General features: G+C 55.2%; 1 protein-coding gene across 1 annotated transcript in view; it reads right to left on the bottom strand.

The window, feature by feature from the left end:
* LOC140402880 (integrator complex subunit 3-like) overlaps positions 1 to 25,324 on the bottom strand; it is an 87,048-nt gene that overhangs the window by 32,638 nt on the left and 29,086 nt on the right. The window contains exon 9 of the mRNA XM_072490506.1: positions 20,066 to 20,134. Within this exon, the coding sequence (XP_072346607.1) occupies positions 20,066 to 20,134 (69 nt within the window). The remainder of the gene's footprint in view (positions 1 to 20,065; positions 20,135 to 25,324) is intronic.

Genomic DNA, 25,324 nt, shown 5'->3' with positions numbered 1-25,324 from the left:
TAGCACAAATGCTTCACAGCTCCAGAGTCCCAGGTTCGATTCCGGCTTGGGTCACTGTCTGTGCGGAGTCTGCACGTCCTCCCCCGTGTGTGCGTGGGTTTCCTCCGGGTGCTCCGGTTTCCTCCCACAGTCCAAAAATGTGCAGGTTAGGTGGATTGGCCGTGATAAATTGCCCTTAGTGTCCAAAAATTGCCCTTAGTGTTGGGGTGGGGTTACTGTGTTATGGGGATAGGGTGGAGGTGTTGACCTTGGGTAGGGTGCTCTTTCCAAGAGCCGGTGCAGACTCGATGGGCCGAATGGCCTCCTTCTGCACTGTAAATTCTATGAAAAGGACAGGGGGAGGAGGGTTATCTAACCCCCCCTCGAGCCTTTTCTGCCAATCAGAGAGATCTTGAATGATCTGCAATCCCCTTCCTCAAGCCGCTCCGCACCCTCTCAGCTCCAGCAGGTTATTCGGCAAAGTGGGGCCTCGCAGCAGAGCCCGAGTGACACCAGCAGCTGTATTCAAACATCTACCAGCAGTGCCCAAGGCACGGAAACGCTTGACGATGGCAAACAAAAAAAATGTGCGCGCTCTGCTCTACAATCTTACAGGTGTACGAAAAAAGATGCACTGTGTACAGTTGTAACCCGTGTCAAGAAGATAATTGGGGCCCACATGGGGTAGGCCATATTGGACTTGGTGCTCGGCAACGAACCAGGCCAGGTGTCAGATGTCTCGGTGTGAGAGCATTTCGGTGACAGTGACCACAACTCCTTGACCTTTACCATAGTCACGGAGAGGGATAGGAACAGACAGTATGGGAAGGTATTTAATTGGGGGAGGGGAAATTATACTGCTGTTAGACAGGAGCTGAGGAGCATAAAGTGGGAGCAATTGTTCTTGGGGAAATGTACAACAGCAATGTGGGGTTTGTTTAAGGGGCACTTGCTGCGAGTGCTGGATAGTTTTGTCCCACTGAGACGAGGAAGGAATGGGAAGGTGAAGGAGCCTTGGATGACAAGAGAAGTGGAGCTTCTAGTCAAGAGGGAGAAGGAAGCTTACGTAAGGTTGAGGAAGCAAGGATCCGGCTCGGCTCGAGAGGGTTACAAGGTAGCCAGAGACTTTCCCCCAGGGTGGAAATGGCTGTCACGAGGGGGACATAATGTTAAGGTGATTGGAGGAAGGTATAGGGGAGATGTCAGAGGTTCTTTACACAGAGAGTGGTGGGTGTGTGGAATGCACTGCCAGCAGAGGTGGTGGAGTCAGAGTCATTCGGGACATTTAAGCGACTCTTAGACAGGCACATGGACAGCAGTAAATTGAAGGGATGTAGGTTCGGTTGATCTTAGATTAGGATAAATGGTCGGCACAACATGGTGGGCCGAAGGGCCTGTACTGTGCTGGACTGTTCTCTGTTCTATGATGGTATCTATTTCACATCTGTATTTAAAAAAAATATAAATTTAGAGTCCCCAATTATTTTTTTTCCCAATGAAGGGGCAATTCAGCGCGGCCAATCCACCGAACCACATCTTTGGGCTGTGGAAGAGACCCACGCAGACGCGGGGAGAATGTGCAAACTCCACACGGACAGTGAGCCGGGGCCGGGATCGAACCCGGGACCTCGGCGCCGTGAGGCAGCAGGGCTAACCCACCCTGCCGCCTGTTCACGTTTGCATTTTGACACCGGTCAAGAAAATAAGCAGTCAAATCTGGATTTCCAAAGAGCCACACCTGGCCAGTTGCGATTACCTTCAGCAACACTGAACCAAATGACGCTCGCACACATCACACAATCTTCCCACAGAGGGGCGTTTCTCAGTCACACAGAACACGGTGCTGATCAGGTACGGATGCTTGTGGACAATGAAAGGGGTTGGACAGAGATCAGACGGAGAAGGGCTTTGCCAGGAAATCTGAACAGCCTGTCAAGAGCGAGATAATATCCCACACCTCTACCCGCACTGACTATCAAGCAGCTTATTAACAATTCTACACAGTGGCCCTGTGCCTCTGCTCATTTCTATGCAGACAGGTCTAGCATGTATTCCCGAGCTGAGCTTCAGAGGTATTTGCATTTAACCCTCTCAGTGCCTCTGCATCCAATGCAGTTTGGAAGCGGAGGATCCAAACAACAGCAGGAGAAGAGCCAGGGAATGTTTTACATTCACTTGGAAGGCCAACCTGAGACCTCAGTTCCAAGTCTCACCGGTTGTCGCATAACACTAGGGTACAGTACTGGTGGGGACGGGTCTGTCACTGTATAACACTGGGGTACAGTACTGGTGGTGACAGGTCTGTCACTGTATAACACTGGGGTACAGTACTGGTGGGGACGGGTCTGTCACTGTATAACACTGGGGTACAGGACTGGTGGGGACGGGTCTATCACTATAACACTGGGGTACAGTACTGGTGGGGACGGGTCTGTCGCTGTATAACACTGGGGTACAGTACTGGTGGGGACGTGTGTCACTGTATAACACTGGGGTACAGTACTGGTGGGGACGGGCCTGTCACTGTATAACACTGGGCACAGTACTGGTGGGGACGTGTGTCACTGTATAACACTGGGGTACAGTACTGGTGGGGACGGGTCTGTCACTATAACACTGGGGTACAGTGCTGGTGGGGACGGGTCTGTCACTGTATAACACTGGAGTACAGTACCGGTGGGGAAGGGTCTGTCACTGTATAACACTGGGGTACAGTACTGGTGAGGTCGGGTCTGACACTGTATAACACTGGGGTACAGTACTGGTGGGGACGGGTCTGTCACTGTATAACACTGGGGTACAGTACTGGTGGTGACAGGTCTGTCACTGTATAACACTGGGGTACAGTACTGGTGGTGACAGGTCTGTCACTGTATAACACTGGGGTACAGTACTGGTGGGGACGGGTCTGTCACTGTATAACACTGGGGTACAGTACTGGTGGGGACGGGTCTATCACTATAACACTGGGGTACAGTACTGGTGGGGACGGGTCTGTCGCTGTATAACACTGGGCACAGTACTGGTGGGGACGTGTCTCTCACTGTATAACACTGGGGTACAGTACTGGTGGGGACGGGTCTGTCACTATAACACTGGGGTACAGTGCTGGTGGGGACGGGTCTGTCACTGTATAACACTGGGGTACAGTACCGGTGGGGAAGGGTCTGTCACTGTATAACACTGGGGTACAGTACTGGTGAGGTCGGGTCTGACACTGTATAACACTGGGGTACAGTACTGGTGGGGACGTGTCTGTCACTGTATAACACTGGGGTACAGTACTGGTGGGGACGGGTCTGTCACTGTGTAACACTGGGGTACAGTACTGGTGGGGACGGGTCTGTCACTGTATAACACTGGGGTACAGTACAGGTGGGGACGGGTCTGTCACTGTATAACACTGGGGTACAGTACTGGTGGGGACGGGTCTGTCACTGTATAACACTGGGGTACAGTACTGGTGCGGATGGATCTGTCACTGTATAACACTGGGGTTCAGTACTGGTGGGGACAGGTCTGTCACTGTATAACACTGGGGTACAGTACAGGTGGGGATGGGTCTGTCACTGTATAACACTGGGGTACAGTACTGGTGGGGACGGGTCTGTCACTGTATAACACTGGGGTACAGTACTGGTGGGGACGGGTCCGTCACTGTATAACACTGGGGTACAGTACTGGTGGGGACGGGTCTGTCACTGTATAACACTGGGGTATAGTACTGGTGGGGACGGGTCTGTCACTGTATAACACTGGGGTACAGTACTGGTGGGGACGGGTCTGTCACTATAATACTGGGGTACAGTACTGGTGGGCACGAGTCTGTCGTGTATAACACTGGGGTACAGTACTGGTGGGGACGGGTCTGTCACTGTATAACACTGGGGTACAGTACTGGTGGGGACGGGTCTGTCACTGTGTAACACTGGGGTACAGTACTGGTGGGGACGGGTCTGTCACTGTATAACACTGGGGTACAGTGCTGGTGGGGGCGGGTCTGTCACTGTATAACACTGGGATACAGTACTGGTGGGGACGGGTCTGTCACTGTATAGCACTGGGGTACAGTACTGGTGGGCACGAGTCTGTCGTGTATAACACTGGGGTACAGTACTGGTGGGGACGGGTCTGTCACTGTATAACACTGCGGTACAGTACTGGTGGGCACGAGTCTGTCGTGTATAACACTGGGGTACAGTACTGGTGGGCACGAGTCTGTCGTGTATAACACTGGGGTACAGTACTGGTGGGGACGGGTCTGTCACTGTATAACACTGGGGTACAGTACTGGCGGGCACGAGTCTGTCGTGTATAACACTGGGGTACAGTACTGGTGGGCACGAGTCTGTTGTGTATAACACTGGGGTACAGTACTGGTGGGGACGGGTCTGTCGTGTATAACACTGGGGTAGAGTACTGGTGGGGACGGGTCTGTCACTGTATAACACTGGGGTACAGTACTGGTGGGCACGAGTCTGTCACTGTATAACACTGGGGTACAGTACTGGTGGGGACGGGTCTGTCACTGTATAACACTGGGGTACAGTACTGGTGGGCACGAGTCTGTCACTGCATAACACTGGGGTACAGTACTGGTGGGGACGGGTCTGTCACTGTATAACACTGGGGTTCAGTACTGGTGGGGACGGGTCTGTCACTGTATAACACTGGGGTACAGTACTGGTGGGGACAGGTCTGTCACTGTATAACACTGGGGTACAGTACTGGTAGGGACGGGTCTGTCACTGTATAACACTGGGGTTCAGTACTGGTGGGGACGGGTCTGTCACTGTGTAACACTGGGGTACAGTACTGGTGGGGACGGGTCTGTCACTGTGTAACACTGGGGTACAGTACTGGTGAGGACGGGTCTGTCACTGTATAACACTGGGGTACAGTACTGGTGGGGACGGGTCTGTCACTGTATAACACTGGGGTACAGTACTGGTGGGGACGGGTCTGTCACTGTATAACACTGGGGTACAGTACTGGTGGGGACGGGTCTGTCACTGTATAACACTGGGGTACAGTACTGGTGGGGACGGGTCTGTCACTGTATAACACTGGGGTTCAGTACTGGTGGGGACGGGTCTGTCACTGTATAACACTGGGGTACAGTACTGGTGGGGACAGGTCTGTCACTGTATAACACTGGGGTACAGTACTGGTGGGGACGGGTCTGTCACTGTATAACACTGGGGTTCAGTACTGGTGGGGACGGGTCTGTCACTGTGTAACACTGGGGTACAGTACTGGTGGGGACGGGTCTGTCACTGTGTAACACTGGGGTACAGTACTGGTGAGGACGGGTCTGTCACTGTATAACACTGGGGTACAGTACTGGTGGGGACGGGTCTGTCACTGTGTAACACTGGGATACAGTACTGGTGGGGACGGGTCTCTCACTGTATAACACTGGGGTACAGTGCTGGTGGGGACGGGTCTGTCACTGTGTAACACTGGGGTACAGGACTGGTGGGGATGGGTCTGTCACTGTACAACACTGGGGTACAGTACTGGTGGGGACGGGTCTGTCACTGTGTAACACTGGGGTACAGGACTGGTGGGGACGGGTCTGTCGTGTATAACACTGGGCACAGTACTGGTGGGGACGGGTCTGTCACTGTATAACACTGGGATACAGTACTGGTGGGGACGAGTCTGTCGTGTATAACACTGGGGTACAGTACTGGTGGGGACGGGTCTGTCACTGTATAACACTGGGGTACAGTACTGGTGGGGACGGGTCCGTCACTGTATAACACTGGGGTACAGTACTGGTGGGGACGGGTCTATCACTATATAACATTGGGGTACAGTACTGGTGGGGACGGGTCCGTCACTGTATAACACTGGGGTACAGTACTGGTGGGGACGGGTCTATCACTATATAACATTGGGGTACAGTACTGGTGGGGACGGGTCTGTCGCTGTATAACACTGGGGTTCAGTACTGGTGGGGACGGGTCTGTCACTGTATAACACTGGGGTACAGTACTGGTGGGGACGGGCCTGTCACTGTATAACACTGGGGTACAGTACTGGTGGGGACGGGCCTGTCGCTGTATAACACTGGGGTACAGTACTGGTGAGGTCGGGTCTGACACTGTATAACACTGGGGTACAGTACTGGTGGGGACGTGTCTGTCACTGTATAACACTGGGGTACAGTACTGGTGGGGACGGGTCTGTCACTGTGTAACACTGGGGTACAGTACTGGTGGGGACGGGTCTGTCACTGTATAACACTGGGGTACAGTACAGGTGGGGACGGGTCTGTCACTGTATAACACTGGGGTACAGTACTGGTGGGGACGGGTCTGTCACTGTATAACACTGGGGTACAGTACTGGTGCGGATGGATCTGTCACTGTATAACACTGGGGTTCAGTACTGGTGGGGACAGGTCTGTCACTGTATAACACTGGGGTACAGTACAGGTGGGGATGGGTCTGTCACTGTATAACACTGGGGTACAGTACTGGTGGGGACGGGTCTGTCACTGTATAACACTGGGGTACAGTACTGGTGGGGACGGGTCCGTCACTGTATAACACTGGGGTACAGTACTGGTGGGGACGGGTCTGTCACTGTATAACACTGGGGTATAGTACTGGTGGGGACGGGTCTGTCACTGTATAACACTGGGGTACAGTACTGGTGGGGACGGGTCTGTCACTATAATACTGGGGTACAGTACTGGTGGGCACGAGTCTGTCGTGTATAACACTGGGGTACAGTACTGGTGGGGACGGGTCTGTCACTGTATAACACTGGGGTACAGTACTGGTGGGGACGGGTCTGTCACTGTGTAACACTGGGGTACAGTACTGGTGGGGACGGGTCTGTCACTGTATAACACTGGGGTACAGTGCTGGTGGGGGCGGGTCTGTCACTGTATAACACTGGGATACAGTACTGGTGGGGACGGGTCTGTCACTGTATAGCACTGGGGTACAGTACTGGTGGGCACGAGTCTGTCGTGTATAACACTGGGGTACAGTACTGGTGGGCACGAGTCTGTCGTGTATAACACTGGGGTACAGTACTGGTGGGGACGGGTCTGTCACTGTATAACACTGCGGTACAGTACTGGTGGGCACGAGTCTGTCGTGTATAACACTGGGGTACAGTACTGGTGGGCACGAGTCTGTCGTGTATAACACTGGGGTACAGTACTGGTGGGGACGGGTCTGTCACTGTATAACACTGCGGTACAGTACTGGTGGGCACGAGTCTGTCGTGTATAACACTGGGGTACAGTACTGGTGGGCACGAGTCTGTCGTGTATAACACTGGGGTACAGTACTGGTGGGGACGGGTCTGTCACTGTATAACACTGGGGTACAGTACTGGCGGGCACGAGTCTGTCGTGTATAACACTGGGGTACAGTACTGGTGGGCACGAGTCTGTTGTGTATAACACTGGGGTACAGTACTGGTGGGGACGGGTCTGTCGTGTATAACACTGGGGTACAGTACTGGTGGGGACGGGTCTGTCACTGTATAACACTGGGGTACAGTACTGGTGGGCACGAGTCTGTCACTGTATAACACTGGGGTACAGTACTGGTGGGGACGGGTCTGTCACTGTATAACACTGGGGTACAGTACTGGTGGGCACGAGTCTGTCACTGCATAACACTGGGGTACAGTACTGGTGGGGACGGGTCTGTCACTGTATAACACTGGGGTTCAGTACTGGTGGGGACGGGTCTGTCACTGTATAACACTGGGGTACAGTACTGGTGGGGACAGGTCTGTCACTGTATAACACTGGGGTACAGTACTGGTAGGGACGGGTCTGTCACTGTATAACACTGGGGTTCAGTACTGGTGGGGACGGGTCTGTCACTGTGTAACACTGGGGTACAGTACTGGTGGGGACGGGTCTGTCACTGTGTAACACTGGGGTACAGTACTGGTGAGGACGGGTCTGTCACTGTATAACACTGGGGTACAGTACTGGTGGGGACGGGTCTGTCACTGTATAACACTGGGGTACAGTACTGGTGGGGACGGGTCTGTCACTGTATAACACTGGGGTACAGTACTGGTGGGGACGGGTCTGTCACTGTATAACACTGGGGTACAGTACTGGTGGGGACGGGTCTGTCACTGTATAACACTGGGGTTCAGTACTGGTGGGGACGGGTCTGTCACTGTATAACACTGGGGTACAGTACTGGTGGGGACAGGTCTGTCACTGTATAACACTGGGGTACAGTACTGGTGGGGACGGGTCTGTCACTGTATAACACTGGGGTTCAGTACTGGTGGGGACGGGTCTGTCACTGTGTAACACTGGGGTACAGTACTGGTGGGGACGGGTCTGTCACTGTGTAACACTGGGGTACAGTACTGGTGAGGACGGGTCTGTCACTGTATAACACTGGGGTACAGTACTGGTGGGGACGGGTCTGTCACTGTGTAACACTGGGATACAGTACTGGTGGGGACGGGTCTCTCACTGTATAACACTGGGGTACAGTGCTGGTGGGGACGGGTCTGTCACTGTGTAACACTGGGGTACAGGACTGGTGGGGATGGGTCTGTCACTGTACAACACTGGGGTACAGTACTGGTGGGGACGGGTCTGTCACTGTGTAACACTGGGGTACAGGACTGGTGGGGACGGGTCTGTCGTGTATAACACTGGGCACAGTACTGGTGGGGACGGGTCTGTCACTGTATAACACTGGGATACAGTACTGGTGGGGACGAGTCTGTCGTGTATAACACTGGGGTACAGTACTGGTGGGGACGGGTCTGTCACTGTATAACACTGGGGTACAGTACTGGTGGGGACGGGTCCGTCACTGTATAACACTGGGGTACAGTACTGGTGGGGACGGGTCTATCACTATATAACATTGGGGTACAGTACTGGTGGGGACGGGTCCGTCACTGTATAACACTGGGGTACAGTACTGGTGGGGACGGGTCTATCACTATATAACATTGGGGTACAGTACTGGTGGGGACGGGTCTGTCGCTGTATAACACTGGGGTTCAGTACTGGTGGGGACGGGTCTGTCACTGTATAACACTGGGGTACAGTACTGGTGGGGACGGGCCTGTCACTGTATAACACTGGGGTACAGTACTGGTGGGGACGGGCCTGTCGCTGTATAACACTGGGGTACAGTACTGGTGGGGACAGGTCTGTCACTGTATAACACTGGGGTTCAGTACTGGTGGGGACGGGTCTGTCACTGTGTAACACTGGGGTACAGTACTGGTGGGGACGGGTCTGTCACTGTGTAACACTGGGATACAGTACTGGTGGGGACGGGTCTGTCACTGTATAACACTGGGGTACAGTACTGGTGGGGACGGGTCTGTCACTGTGTAACACTGGGGTACAGTACTGGTGGGGACGGGTCTGTCACTGTATAACACTGGGGTACAGTACTGGTGGGGACGGGTCTGTCGTGTATAACACTGGGCACAGTACTGGTGGGGACGGGTCTGTCACTGTATAACACTGGGATACAGTACTGGTGGGGACGAGTCTGTCGTGTATAACACTGGGGTACAGTACTGGTGGGGACGGGCCTGTCACTGTATAACACTGGGGTACAGTACTGGTGGGGACGGGTCCGTCACTGTATAACACTGGGGTACAGTACTGGTGGGGACGGGTCTGTCACTGTATAACACTAGGGTATAGTACTGGTGGGGACGGGTCTGTCACTGTATAACACTGGGGTACAGTACTGGTGGGGACGGGTCTGTCACTATAATACTGGGGTACAGTACTGGTGTGCACGAGTCTGTCGTGTATACCACTGGGGTACAGTACTGGTGGGGACGGGTCTGTCACTGTATAACACTGGGGTACAGTACTGGTGGGGACGGGTCTGTCACTGTGTAACACTGGGGTACAGTACTGGTGGGGACGGGTCTGTCACTGTATAACATTGGGGTACAGTGCTGGTGGGGGCGGGTCTGTCACTGTATAACACTGGGATACAGTACTGGTGGGGACGGGTCTGTCACTGTATAGCACTGGGGTACAGTACTGGTGGGCACGAGTCTGTCGTGTATAACACTGGGGTACAGTACTGGTGGGCACGAGTCTGTTGTGTATAACACTGGGGTACAGTACTGGTGGGGACGGGTCTGTCGTGTATAACACTGGGGTACAGTACTGGTGGGGACGGGTCTGTCACTGTATAACACTGGGGTACAGTACTGGTGGGCACGAGTCTGTCACTGTATAACACTGGGGTACAGTACTGGTGGGGACGGGTCTGTCACTGTATAACACTGGGGTACAGTACTGGTGGGCACGAGTCTGTCACTGCATAACACTGGGGTACAGTACTGGTGGGGACGGGTCTGTCACTGTATAACACTGGGGTTCAGTACTGGTGGGGACGGGTCTGTCACTGTATAACACTGGGGTACAGTACTGGTGGGGACAGGTCTGTCACTGTATAACACTGGGGTACAGTACTGGTAGGGACGGGTCTGTCACTGTATAACACTGGGGTTCAGTACTGGTGGGGACGGGTCTGTCACTGTGTAACACTGGGGTACAGTACTGGTGGGGACGGGTCTGTCACTGTGTAACACTGGGGTACAGTACTGGTGAGGACGGGTCTGTCACTGTATAACACTGGGGTACAGTACTGGTGGGGACGGGTCTGTCACTGTATAACACTGGGGTACAGTACTGGTGGGGACGGGTCTGTCACTGTATAACACTGGGGTACAGTACTGGTGGGGACGGGTCTGTCACTGTATAACACTGGGGTACAGTACTGGTGGGGACGGGTCTGTCACTGTATAACACTGGGGTTCAGTACTGGTGGGGACGGGTCTGTCACTGTATAACACTGGGGTACAGTACTGGTGGGGACAGGTCTGTCACTGTATAACACTGGGGTACAGTACTGGTGGGGACGGGTCTGTCACTGTATAACACTGGGGTTCAGTACTGGTGGGGACGGGTCTGTCACTGTGTAACACTGGGGTACAGTACTGGTGGGGACGGGTCTGTCACTGTGTAACACTGGGGTACAGTACTGGTGAGGACGGGTCTGTCACTGTATAACACTGGGGTACAGTACTGGTGGGGACGGGTCTGTCACTGTGTAACACTGGGATACAGTACTGGTGGGGACGGGTCTCTCACTGTATAACACTGGGGTACAGTGCTGGTGGGGACGGGTCTGTCACTGTGTAACACTGGGGTACAGGACTGGTGGGGATGGGTCTGTCACTGTACAACACTGGGGTACAGTACTGGTGGGGACGGGTCTGTCACTGTGTAACACTGGGGTACAGGACTGGTGGGGACGGGTCTGTCGTGTATAACACTGGGCACAGTACTGGTGGGGACGGGTCTGTCACTGTATAACACTGGGATACAGTACTGGTGGGGACGAGTCTGTCGTGTATAACACTGGGGTACAGTACTGGTGGGGACGGGTCTGTCACTGTATAACACTGGGGTACAGTACTGGTGGGGACGGGTCCGTCACTGTATAACACTGGGGTACAGTACTGGTGGGGACGGGTCTATCACTATATAACATTGGGGTACAGTACTGGTGGGGACGGGTCCGTCACTGTATAACACTGGGGTACAGTACTGGTGGGGACGGGTCTATCACTATATAACATTGGGGTACAGTACTGGTGGGGACGGGTCTGTCGCTGTATAACACTGGGGTTCAGTACTGGTGGGGACGGGTCTGTCACTGTATAACACTGGGGTACAGTACTGGTGGGGACGGGCCTGTCACTGTATAACACTGGGGTACAGTACTGGTGGGGACGGGCCTGTCGCTGTATAACACTGGGGTACAGTACTGGTGGGGACAGGTCTGTCACTGTATAACACTGGGGTTCAGTACTGGTGGGGACGGGTCTGTCACTGTGTAACACTGGGGTACAGTACTGGTGGGGACGGGTCTGTCACTGTGTAACACTGGGATACAGTACTGGTGGGGACGGGTCTGTCACTGTATAACACTGGGGTACAGTACTGGTGGGGACGGGTCTGTCACTGTGTAACACTGGGGTACAGTACTGGTGGGGACGGGTCTGTCACTGTATAACACTGGGGTACAGTACTGGTGGGGACGGGTCTGTCGTGTATAACACTGGGCACAGTACTGGTGGGGACGGGTCTGTCACTGTATAACACTGGGATACAGTACTGGTGGGGACGAGTCTGTCGTGTATAACACTGGGGTACAGTACTGGTGGGGACGGGCCTGTCACTGTATAACACTGGGGTACAGTACTGGTGGGGACGGGTCCGTCACTGTATAACACTGGGGTACAGTACTGGTGGGGACGGGTCTGTCACTGTATAACACTAGGGTATAGTACTGGTGGGGACGGGTCTGTCACTGTATAACACTGGGGTACAGTACTGGTGGGGACGGGTCTGTCACTATAATACTGGGGTACAGTACTGGTGTGCACGAGTCTGTCGTGTATACCACTGGGGTACAGTACTGGTGGGGACGGGTCTGTCACTGTATAACACTGGGGTACAGTACTGGTGGGGACGGGTCTGTCACTGTGTAACACTGGGGTACAGTACTGGTGGGGACGGGTCTGTCACTGTATAACATTGGGGTACAGTGCTGGTGGGGGCGGGTCTGTCACTGTATAACACTGGGATACAGTACTGGTGGGGACGGGTCTGTCACTGTATAGCACTGGGGTACAGTACTGGTGGGCACGAGTCTGTCGTGTATAACACTGGGGTACAGTACTGGTGGGGACGGGTCTGTCACTGTATAACACTGGGGTACAGTACTGGTGGGGACGGGTCTGTCACTGTGTAACACTGGGGTACAGTACTGGTGGGGACGGGTCTGTCACTGTATAACACTGGGGTACAGTACTGGTGGGCACGAGTCTGTAGTGTATAACACTGGGGTACAGTACTGGTGGGCACGAGTCTGTCGTGTATAACACTGGGGTACAGTACTGGTGGGGACGGGTCTGTCACTGTATAACACTGCGGTACAGTACTGGTGGGCACGAGTCTGTCGTGTATAACACTGGGGTACAGTACTGGTGGGCACGAGTCTGTTGTGTATAACACTGGGGTACAGTACTGGTGGGGACGGGTCTGTCACTGTATAACACTGCGGTACAGTACTGGTGGGCACGAGTCTGTCGTGTATAACACTGGGGTACAGTACTGGTGGGCACGAGTCTGTCGTGTATAACACTGGGGTACAGTACTGGTGGGGACGGGTCTGTCACTGTATAACACTGGGGTACAGTACTGGTGGGCACGAGTCTGTCGTGTATAACACTGGGGTACAGTACTGGTGGGCACGAGTCTGTCGTGTATAACACTGGGGTACAGTACTGGTGGGGACGGGTCTGTCGTGTATAACACTGGGGTACAGTACTGGTGGGGACGGGTCTGTCACTGTATAACACTGGGGTACAGTACTGGTGGGCACGAGTCTGTCGTGTATAACACTGGGGTACAGTACTGGTGGGCACGAGTCTGTCGTGTATAACACTGTGGTACAGTACTGGTGGGCACGAGTCTGTCGTGTATAACACTGGGGTACAGTACTGGTGGGCACGAGTCTTTCGTGTATAACACTGGGGTACAGTACTGGTGGGGACGGGTCTGTCGCTGTATAACACTGGGGTACAGTACTGGTGGGGACGGGTCTGTCACTGTATAACACTGGGGTACAGTACTGGTGGGGACGGGTCTGTCACTGTATAACACTGGGGTACAGTACTGGTGGGCACGAGTCTGTCACTGTATAACACTGGGGTACAGTACTGGTGGGGACGGGTCTGTCACTGTATAACACTGGGGTACAGTACTGGTGGGCACGAGTCTGTCACTGCATAACACTGGGGTACAGTACTGGTGGGGACGGGTCTGACACTGTATAACACTGGGGTACAGTACTGGTGGGGACGGGTCTGTCACTGTATAACACTGGGGTACAGTACTGGTGGGGAGGGGTCTGTCACTGTATAACACTGGGGTACAGTACTGGTGGGGACAGGTCTGTCACTGTATAACACTGGGGTACAGTACTGGTAGGGACGGGTCTGTCACTGTATAACACTGGGGTTCAGTACTGGTGGGGACGGGTCTGTCACTGTGTAACACTGGGGTACAGTACTGGTGGGGACGGGTCTGTCACTGTGTAACACTGGGGTACAGTACTGGTGAGGACGGGTCTGTCACTGTATAACACTGGGGTACAGTACTGGTGGGGACGGGTCTGTCACTGTATAACACTGGGGTACAGTACTGGTGGGGACGGGTCTGTCACTGTATAACACTGGGGTACAGTACTGGTGGGGACGGGTCTGTCACTGTATAACACTGGGGTACAGTACTGGTGGGGACGGGTCTGTCACTGTATAACACTGGGGTTCAGTACTGGTGGGGACGGGTCTGTCACTGTATAACACTGGGGTACAGTACTGGTGGGGACAGGTCTGTCACTGTATAACACTGGGGTACAGTACTGGTGGGGACGGGTCTGTCACTGTATAACACTGGGGTTCAGTACTGGTGGGGACGGGTCTGTCACTGTGTAACACTGGGGTACAGTACTGGTGGGGACGGGTCTGTCACTGTGTAACACTGGGGTACAGTACTGGTGAGGACGGGTCTGTCACTGTATAACACTGGGGTACAGTACTGGTGGGGACGGGTCTGTCACTGTGTAACACTGGGATACAGTACTGGTGGGGACGGGTCTCTCACTGTATAACACTGGGGTACAGTGCTGGTGGGGACGGGTCTGTCACTGTGTAACACTGGGGTACAGGACTGGTGGGGATGGGTCTGTCACTGTACAACACTGGGGTACAGTACTGGTGGGGACGGGTCTGTCACTGTGTAACACTGGGGTACAGGACTGGTGGGGACGGGTCTGTCGTGTATAACACTGGGCACAGTACTGGTGGGGACGGGTCTGTCACTGTATAACACTGGGATACAGTACTGGTGGGGACGAGTCTGTCGTGTATAACACTGGGGTACAGTACTGGTGGGGACGGGTCTGTCACTGTATAACACTGGGGTACAGTACTGGTGGGGACGGGTCCGTCACTGTATAACACTGGGGTACAGTACTGGTGGGGACGGGTCTATCACTATATAACATTGGGGTACAGTACTGGTGGGGACGGGTCCGTCACTGTATAACACTGGGGTACAGTACTGGTGGGGACGGGTCTATCACTATATAACATTGGGGTACAGTACTGGTGGGGACGGGTCTGTCGCTGTATAACACTGGGGTTCAGTACTGGTGGGGACGGGTCTGTCACTGTATAACACTGGGGTACAGTACTGGTGGGGACGGGCCTGTCACTGTATAACACTGGGGTACAGTACTGGTGGGGACGGGCCTGTCGCTGTATAACACTGGGGTACAGTACTGGTGGGGACAGGTCTGTCACTGTATAACACTGGGGTTCAGTACTGGTGGGGACGGGTCTGTCACTGTGTAACACTGGGGTACAGTACTGGTGGGGACGGGTCTGTCACTGTGTAACACTGGGATACAGTACTGGTGGGGACGGGTCTGTCACTGTATAACACTGGGGTACAGTACTGGTGGGGACGGGTCTGTCACTGTGTAACACTGGGGTACAGTACTGGTGGGGACGGGTCTGTCACTGTATAACACTGGGGTACAGTACTGGTGGGGACGGGTCTGTCGTGTATAACACTGGGCACAGTACTGGTGGGGACGGGTCTGTCACTGTATAACACTGGGATACAGTACTGGTGGGGACGAGTCTGTCGTGTATAACACTGGGGTACAGTACTGGTGGGGACGGGCCTGTCACTGTATAACACTGGGGTACAGTACTGGTGGGGACGGGTCCGTCACTGTATAACACTGGGGTACAGTACTGGTGGGGACGGGTCTGTCACTGTATAACACTAGGGTATAGTACTGGTGGGGACGGGTCTGTCACTGTATAACACTGGGGTACAGTACTGGTGGGGACGGGTCTGTCACTATAATACTGGGGTACAGTACTGGTGTGCACGAGTCTGTCGTGTATACCACTGGGGTACAGTACTGGTGGGGACGGGTCTGTCACTGTATAACACTGGGGTACAGTACTGGTGGGGACGGGTCTGTCACTGTGTAACACTGGGGTACAGTACTGGTGGGGACGGGTCTGTCACTGTATAACATTGGGGTACAGTGCTGGTGGGGGCGGGTCTGTCACTGTATAACACTGGGATACAGTACTGGTGGGGACGGGTCTGTCACTGTATAGCACTGGGGTACAGTACTGGTGGGCACGAGTCTGTCGTGTATAACACTGGGGTACAGTACTGGTGGGGACGGGTCTGTCACTGTATAACACTGGGGTACAGTACTGGTGGGGACGGGTCTGTCACTGTGTAACACTGGGGTACAGTACTGGTGGGGACGGGTCTGTCACTGTATAACACTGGGGTACAGTACTGGTGGGCACGAGTCTGTAGTGTATAACACTGGGGTACAGTACTGGTGGGCACGAGTCTGTCGTGTATAACACTGGGGTACAGTACTGGTGGGGACGGGTCTGTCACTGTATAACACTGCGGTACAGTACTGGTGGGCACGAGTCTGTCGTGTATAACACTGGGGTACAGTACTGGTGGGCACGAGTCTGTTGTGTATAACACTGGGGTACAGTACTGGTGGGGACGGGTCTGTCACTGTATAACACTGCGGTACAGTACTGGTGGGCACGAGTCTGTCGTGTATAACACTGGGGTACAGTACTGGTGGGCACGAGTCTGTCGTGTATAACACTGGGGTACAGTACTGGTGGGGACGGGTCTGTCACTGTATAACACTGGGGTACAGTACTGGTGGGCACGAGTCTGTCGTGTATAACACTGGGGTACAGTACTGGTGGGCACGAGTCTGTCGTGTATAACACTGGGGTACAGTACTGGTGGGGACGGGTCTGTCGTGTATAACACTGGGGTACAGTACTGGTGGGGACGGGTCTGTCACTGTATAACACTGGGGTACAGTACTGGTGGGCACGAGTCTGTCGTGTATAACACTGGGGTACAGTACTGGTGGGCACGAGTCTGTCGTGTATAACACTGTGGTACAGTACTGGTGGGCACGAGTCTGTCGTGTATAACACTGGGGTACAGTACTGGTGGGCACGAGTCTTTCGTGTATAACACTGGGGTACAGTACTGGTGGGGACGGGTCTGTCGCTGTATAACACTGGGGTACAGTACTGGTGGGGACGGGTCTGTCACTGTATAACACTGGGGTACAGTACTGGTGGGGACGGGTCTGTCACTGTATAACACTGGGGTACAGTACTGGTGGGCACGAGTCTGTCACTGTATAACACTGGGGTACAGTACTGGTGGGGACGGGTCTGTCACTGTATAACACTGGGGTACAGTACTGGTGGGCACGAGTCTGTCACTGCATAACACTGGGGTACAGTACTGGTGGGGACGGGTCTGACACTGTATAACACTGGGGTACAGTACTGGTGGGGACGGGTCTGTCACTGTATAACACTGGGGTACAGTACTGGTGGGGAGGGGTCTGTCACTGTATAACACTGGGGTACAGTACTGGTGGGGGTGGGTCTGTCACTGTATAACACTGGGGTATAGTACTGGTGGGGACGGGTCTGTCACTATAACACTGGGCACAGTACTGGTGGGGACGGGTCTGTCGCTGTATAACACTGGGGTACAGTACTGGTGGGGACGGATCTGTCACTGTATAACACTGGGCACAGTACTGGTGGGGACGTGTGTCACTGTATAACACTGGGGTACAGTACTGGTGGGGACGGGTCTGTCACTGTATAACACTGGGTTACAGTACTGGTGGGGACGGGTCTGTCACTGTATAACACTGGGGTACAGTACTGGTGTGGACGGGTCTGTATAAGTATAACACTGGGGTACCATACTGGTGGGGACGGGTCTGTCACTGTATAACACTGGGGCAGAGTACTGGTGGGGACGGGTCTGTCACTGAGTAACACTGGGGTACAGTACTGGTGGGGACGGGTCTGTCACTGTATAACACTGGGGTACAGTACTGGTGGGGACGGGTCTGTCACTGTATAACACTGGGGTACTGTACTGGTGGGGACGGGTCTGTCACTGAATAACACTGGGGTACAGTACTGGTGGGGACGGGTCTATCACTATATAACATTGGGGTACAGTACTGGTGGGGACATGTCTGTCACTGTATAACACTGGGGTACAGTACTGGTGGGGACGGGTCTATCACTATATAACATTGGGGTACAGTACTGGTGGGGACGTGTCTGTCACTGTATAACACTGGGGTACAGTACTGGTGGGGACGGGTCTGTCACTGTATAACACTGGGGTACAGTACTGGTTGGGATGGGTCTGTCACTGGATAACATTGGGGTACAGTACTGGTGGGGACAGGTCTGCCACTGTATAACACTGGGGTACAGTACTGGTGGGGACGGGTCTGTCACTGTATAATACTGGGGTACAGTACTGGCGGGGATGGGGATTTCACTGGATAACACTGGGGTACAGTACTGGTGGGGACGGGTCTGTCACTGTGTAACACTGGGGTACAGTACTGGTGGGTTGGGGATTTTACTGTATAACACTGGGGTACAGTACTGGTGGGGACGGGTCTGTCACTGTGTAACACTGGGGTACAGTACTGGTGGGTATGGGTCTGTCACTGTATAATACTGGGGTACAGTACTGGTGGGGATGGGGATTTCACTGTATAACACTGGGGTACAGTACAAGTGGGGACTGGTCTGTCTCTGTATAACACTGGGGTACAGTACTGGTGGGGACGGCTCTGTCGTTGTATAACACTGGGGTACAGTATTGGTGGGGACGGGTCTGTCACTGTATAATACTGGGGTACAGTACTGGTGGGGATGGGGATTTCACTGTATAACACTGGGGTACAGTACAAGTGGGGACTGGTCTGTCTCTGTATAACACTGGGGTACAGTACTGGTGGGGACGGCTCTGTCGTTGTATAACACTGGGGTACAGTACTGGTGGGGACGGGTCTATCACTATATAACACTGGGGTACAGTACTGGTGGGGAAGGGTCTATCACTATATAACATTGGGGTACAGTACTGGTGGGGACGTGTCTGTCACTGTATAACACTGGGGTACAGTACTGGTGGGGACGGGTCTGTCACTGTATAACATTGGGGTACAGTACTGGTGGGGACAGGTCTGCCACTGTATAATACTGGGGTACAGTACTGGCGGGGATGGGGATTTCACTGGATAACACTGGGGTACAGTACTGGTGGGGACGGATCTGTCACTGTGTAACACTGGGTACAGTACTGGTGGGGACAGTTCTGTCACTATAACACTGGGGTACAGTACTGGTGGGGATGGGTCTGTCACTGTATAACACTGGGGTACAGCACTGGTGGGGACGGGTCTATCACTGTATAACACTGGGGTACAGTACTGGTGGGGACGGGTCTGTCACTGTGTAACACTGGGTACAGTACTGGTGGGGACAGGTCTGTCACTATAACACTGGGGTACAGTACTGGTGGGGACGGGTCTGTCACTGTATAACACTGGGCACAGTACTGGTGGGGACGGGTCTGTCACTGTATAACACTGGGCACAGTACTGGTGGGGACGGGTCTGTCACTGTATAATACTGGGGCACAGTACTGGTGCGGATGGATCTGTCACTGTATAACACTGCGGTACAGTACTGGTGGGGATGGGTCTGTCACTGTATAACACTGGGCACAGTACTGGTGGGGACGGGTCTGTCACTGTATAATACTGGGGTACAGTACTGGTGCGGATGGATCTGTCACTGTATAACACTGGGGTACAGTACTGGTGGGGACGGGTCTGTCACTGTATAACACTGGGTTACAGTACTGGTGGGGATGGGGATTTCACTGTATAACACTGGGGTACAGTACTGGTGGGGACGGGTCTGTCACTGTATAACACTGGGCACAGTACTGGTGGGGACGGGTACGGTTTTGCCGGTGAAGAATGTGACATACCACCCACGCAACACCAGGTGAAGCTGACACCTAATGCCCGGGACTGACCTGTGCCGAGTCGATGACCGCGACGATCATGTTGAGGAGTTCGCTGCTCCGCAAGGTTTCATCGGGGAACTGGAACGTGAAGAGAATGAATGTCACGCGCTCGCTGATGCCAACATGAGCCCCTTCTGCCTCCACACACACGAGCCACCTTAAAAACTCTACTCAAGGTTCCGGTTGCGGCTATGCGGAGCTGAGTCGCACGTTCGTCACCTCCCGCTAAAAACGGACTTTTGGGCTTCTTTTAGGGCCCGTAACGGCGCTTGTTCAACGTTTCAGGTGTGGGAAGGGGACATTCCCCCGATAGTGTGTGGAGTGGACCAGGAGTGGGGCGATTTAAAAAGTGGCATTGAAGCAAAGCAAGGTGCGAGGGAGGAGGACCAGGATGGCGGCGGGCGGAGACCAGGCAGCGTGGAGGCAGTGGGCGCAAGAGCAGCAGGAGCTTCTCCAGCGCTGTTTTAAGGAACTGAAAGCAGAGCTGCTGGAGCCGATGAAGGCTTCAATCGATAAGCTGCTGGAGACCCAGACGGACCAAGGGGCGGCGGTCCAGCAGGAGGTCTTGGAGAACGAGGAAGAGATCCTGGGCCTGGCGGTGAAGGTGGAGGCGCACGCGGCGCTCCACAAGAAATGGCGGGCGAGGTTCGAGGAGATGGAGAACCGGTCGAGGCGGAAGAACCTGCGGATCCTGGGTCTCCCGGAGGGATCGGACGTGGGGGCCTACGTGGGCACCATGCTGAATTCGCTGATGGGAGCGGGGGCCTTTCAGGGGCCCTTGGAGCTGGAGGGGGCCCACCGAGTGCTGGCGAGGAGGCCCAAGCCCAGCGAGCCGCCGCGGGCGGTGCTGGTGCGGTTCCTCCGGTTTGCCGATCGAGAGTGTGTGTTAAGGTGGGCCAAGGAGGAGCGGAGCAGCAGGTGGGAGAACGCGGAGGTCCAGATCTACCAGGATTGGAGCGCGGGGGTGGCGAAGAAGAGGGCCGGTTACAACCGGGCGAAGGCAGTGCTGCACAGGAAGGGGGTGAAGTTCGGGATGCTGCAGCCGGCGCGTCTGTGGGTCACCTATAAGGATCGACACCATTATTTCGAGTCCCCGGAGGAGGCGTGGGCCTTTGTTCAGGCCGAAAAACTGGACTCAGACTGAGGGTCGGGGATGAGGGGTCGCGGTGGAGGGATGGTTGGGGATTGTTGGGCTGTGTTTCGAGGGGGGGGGTTCTTTGTTTTTTGGGGGTTGATTGGGCATTGTTTTGATTAGGTGCACCGGGCGGGCTCGTTTGGGGGGGGGTAAACTGCTTGAGGGGTTGATGGTCGGTAGGGGAGATGGGGCCCCGCGGGGGAGGGGAAGTTCCACACTGGGGGGGGGAGAGGGGTCGATGGAGCAGCAGGAGTGGCCGGGGTCAGCAGGAGTCAGCTGACTTACGGGAGTGCAATGAGGGGGAGCAATGCAGCTCGGGGGGGACCGGGTTGCTGCTGGAATGGCCAAGGGGGAGCTGGGGTTGGTAGAGGAGATCGGGGCGGGGGTCTGCCGCTGAGGGGAATGGGCCGTGTGGGGGGGGCGCGGGCACGTGGCTGGCCTAGGAAGGGCTGTGGCTAGTCAGCGGGGGAAGAGGGGTGAGTAGCCCCCTGATCCGGCTGATAACCTGGAATGTAAGGGGACTGAATGGGCCGGTCAAGCGGGCCCGGGTGTTCGCGCACCTGAAGGGGCTGAAGGCGGATGTGGCCATGCTTCAGGAGACGCACCCGAGGGTGGCGGATCAGGTAAGGTTGAGAAAGGGGTGGGCAGGGCAGGTGTTTCATTCGGGTTTGGATGCACAAAATCGGGGGGTGGCGATCTTGGTGGGGAAGAGAGTGTCGTTCGAGGCATCGAGCATCGTGGCAGACAATGGCGGTAGGTATGTGATGGTAAGTGGTAAGCTGCAGGGGGAGCGGGTGGTGTTGGTCAATGTATATGCCCCGAATTGGGACGATGCGGGGTTCATGCGGCGTATGCTGGGCCGGATTCCGGACCTGGAGACAGGGGGCCTGATTATGGGGGGGATTTCAACACTGTGCTGGACCCGGCACTGGATCGCTCTCGGTCTAGGACGGGCAGGAGGCCAGCGGCGGCCAAGGTGCTGTGGGGGTTCATGGACCAGATGGGTGGGGTGGATCCATGGAGGTTTGCGAGGCCGGGGGCCAGGGAATTTTCATTCTTCTCCCACGTCCACAAGGCCTACTCCCGGATTGACTTTTTTGTCATGAGCAGGGCGCTGATTCCGAGGGTGGAGGATACGGAGTACTCGGCGACAGCCATTTCTGATCATGCTCCGCACTGGATGGACCTCGAGTTGGGGGAGGAGAGGGACCAGTGCCCGCTGTGGCGCCGAGAGGTGGGGTTGCTGGAGGACGAGGAGGTGAGCGGGCGGGTCCGGGGGTGTATAGAGAGGTACCTGGAGGCTAATGACAATGGGGAGGTGCAAGTAGGGGTGGTCTGGGAGGCGCTGAAGGCGGTGGTCAGAGGAGAGCTGATCTCCATTAGGGCACACAAGGAGAGGGGGGAAGAGGAGAGAGAGGGAGAGGTTGGTGGGGGAAATGGTGAGGGTGGATAGGAGGTACGCGGAGGCCCCGGAGGAGGGATCGCTGAGGGAGCGGCGTAGCCTCCAGGCTGAGTTCGATTTGTTGACCACCAGGAAGGCGGAGGCGCAGTGGAGGAAGGCGCAGGGGGCGGTATATGAATACGGAGAAAAGGCGAGCCGGAGGCTGGCGCACCAGCTTCGGAAGCGAGAGGCAGATAGGGAGATCGGGGGAGTTAGGGATGGAGGAGGGAACACGGTGCCAAGTGCGGTGGGTATCAATGGGGTCTTCAGGGACTTCTACGAGGAACTGTACCGGTCTGAGCCCCCACTGGAGGAGGGAGGGATGGGTCGCTTCCTGGACCGGCTGCGGTTTCCGAGGGTGGACGAGGGGCAGGTGGCAGGGTTGGGGGCGCCGGTTGGGTTGGAGGAGTTGGTCAACGGGATAGGGAACATGCAGGCGGGGAAGGCACCAGGGCCAGATGGGTTCCTGGTTGAATTTTACAAGAAGTATGTGGACCTGCTGGGCCCGCTGTTGGTAAGGACCTATAACGAGGCAAGGTAAGGGGGGGCTCTGCCCCCGACGATGTCTAGAGCGCTGATTTCCCTGATCCTGAAGTGGGACATATAGGCCGATCTCACTCTTAAATGTAGATGCAAAGTTGCTGGCAAAGGTTTTGGCCATGAGGATAGAGGACTGTGTGCCGCAGGTCATACACGGGGATCAGATGGGGTTCGTGAAAGGGAGGCAGTTGAATACTAATGTACGGAGGCTCTTGAATGTTATAATGATGCCGGCGATGGTAGAGGCGGAGATAGTGGCGGCGATGGATGCGGAGAAGGCCTTTGTGAGGGTGGAATGGGGGTACCTGTGGGAGGTGTTGAAAAGGTTTGGGTTCGGGGAGGGGTTCGTCAGGTGGGTGAAGCTGCTGTATGAGGCCCCGGTGGCGAGTGTGGCCACAAACAGAAGGAGGTCAGAGTATTTCCGGCTACACCGGGGGACGAGGCAGGGGTGTCCCCTGTCCCCCCTGCTCTTTGCACTGGCGATTGAACCCCTGGCCATGGCGTTGAGGGAGTCGAGGAACTGGAGGGGGCTGGTGCGGGGTGGGGAGGAGCATCGGGTGTCGCTCTATGCGGATGATTTGCTGCTATATGTGGCGGACCCGGTGGGGGGAATGGCGGAGGTGATGAGGATTTCTCCGGGTACAAGCTCAATATGGGGAAGAGCGAGTTGTTCGTAGTGCACCCGGGGGACCAGGAGAGGGGGATTGGTGAGCTCCCGCTAAAAAGGGCGGAGAGGAGTTTCAGGTACCTGGGGTTCCAGGTGGCTAGGAGCTGGGGCCCCTACACAAGCTTAACTTCACGAGGCTGGTGGAGCAGATGGAGGAGGAGTTTAAGAGGTGGGACGTGCTGCCACTCTCCCTGGCGGGTAGGGTGCAGTCAGTTAAAATGACGGTGCTCCCGAGGTTTTTGTTCCTGTTCCAATGCCTCCCCATCCTGATCCCTAGGGCCTTCTTCAGGCGGGTTAACAGGAGCGTTATGGGGTTTGTGTGGGCGCAGAAGACCCCGAGGGTGAGAAGGGTGTTCCTGGAGCGGTGCTTGGCGCTGACAAACCTCTGTGGGTATTATTGGGCCGCCAACGTGGCAATGGTGCGTAAGTGGGTGATGGAGGGGGATGAGGCGGCATGGAAGAGGCTGGAGATGGCGCCGTGTGGGCACGAGCCTGGAGGCGCTGGTGACGGCACCGCTGCCGCTTCCCCCAACGAGGTATACCACGAGCCCGGTGGTGGCGGCTACCCTCAAAATGTGGGGGGCAATGGAGGCGTCACGGGGGGAGGTGGGGGCCTCGGTGTGGTCCCCGATTCGGGGGAACCACCGGTTTGTCCCGGGGAGGATGGACGGAGGGTTTCTGAGCTGGCACAGGGTAGGTATTGGAAGGATGGGGGACCTGTTTGTGGACAGGAAGTTCACAAGCTTGGGTGAGCTGGAGAAGTTTGGGCTCCCCCCGGGGAACACCTTCAGATATATACAGGTCAGGGCGTTTGTCCGGCGGCAGGTGGTGGAGTTCCCACTGTTGCCGCCACGCGGGGTCCAGGACAGGGTGTGTCAGGGGGGTGGGTTGGAGAGGGAAGGATCTCGGCAACGTATCAGGTGATGCAGGAGGAAGAGGCCTCGGTGGAGGAGCTAAAGGGTAAGTGGGAGGAGAAGTTGGGTGAGGAGATTGACGAGGGGACGTGGGCGGATGCCCTGGGGAGGGTGAATTCTTCCTCCTCTTGCGCGAGGCTCAGCCTCATACAATTTAAGGTGCTGTATAGGGCTCATATGACCAGGGCAAGGATAAGCCGGTTCTTTGGGTGCGAGGATAGGTGTGATAGGTGCTCAGGGAGCCCAGCAAATCACACCCACATGTTCTGGGCTTGCCCAGCGCTGCAGGATGTTTTGAAGGGTGTAACGAGGATGGTGTCGAGGGTGGTAGGTTCCAGGAATTTGAATAAAAATGATTGAAAAAAACAACTCTACTCAAATCCATCAAAGGTCTAAAAATAACACAACGCTTTTGTCTGTCAATTTCTGCAGCCGAAGGTGCGAGCTGAGTGATCACTGAAGAGGCAGGAAATCTTGTGTGTAAAAAGGGAGGTGACCCGATATGATGTACCAGAAGGTGAAAACGTTGGACAGGGCTCGACGCAGGGACGCTGCTGCCTCCCGGGAGATG

The sequence above is a fragment of the Scyliorhinus torazame genome, chromosome 26 (genome assembly GCF_047496885.1).
Source record: "Scyliorhinus torazame isolate Kashiwa2021f chromosome 26, sScyTor2.1, whole genome shotgun sequence".
Lineage (NCBI taxonomy): Eukaryota > Metazoa > Chordata > Chondrichthyes > Carcharhiniformes > Scyliorhinidae > Scyliorhinus > Scyliorhinus torazame.
The sequence above is the reverse complement of the archived record's forward strand: the minus strand, read 5'-3'. Positions and strand labels throughout refer to the sequence as shown.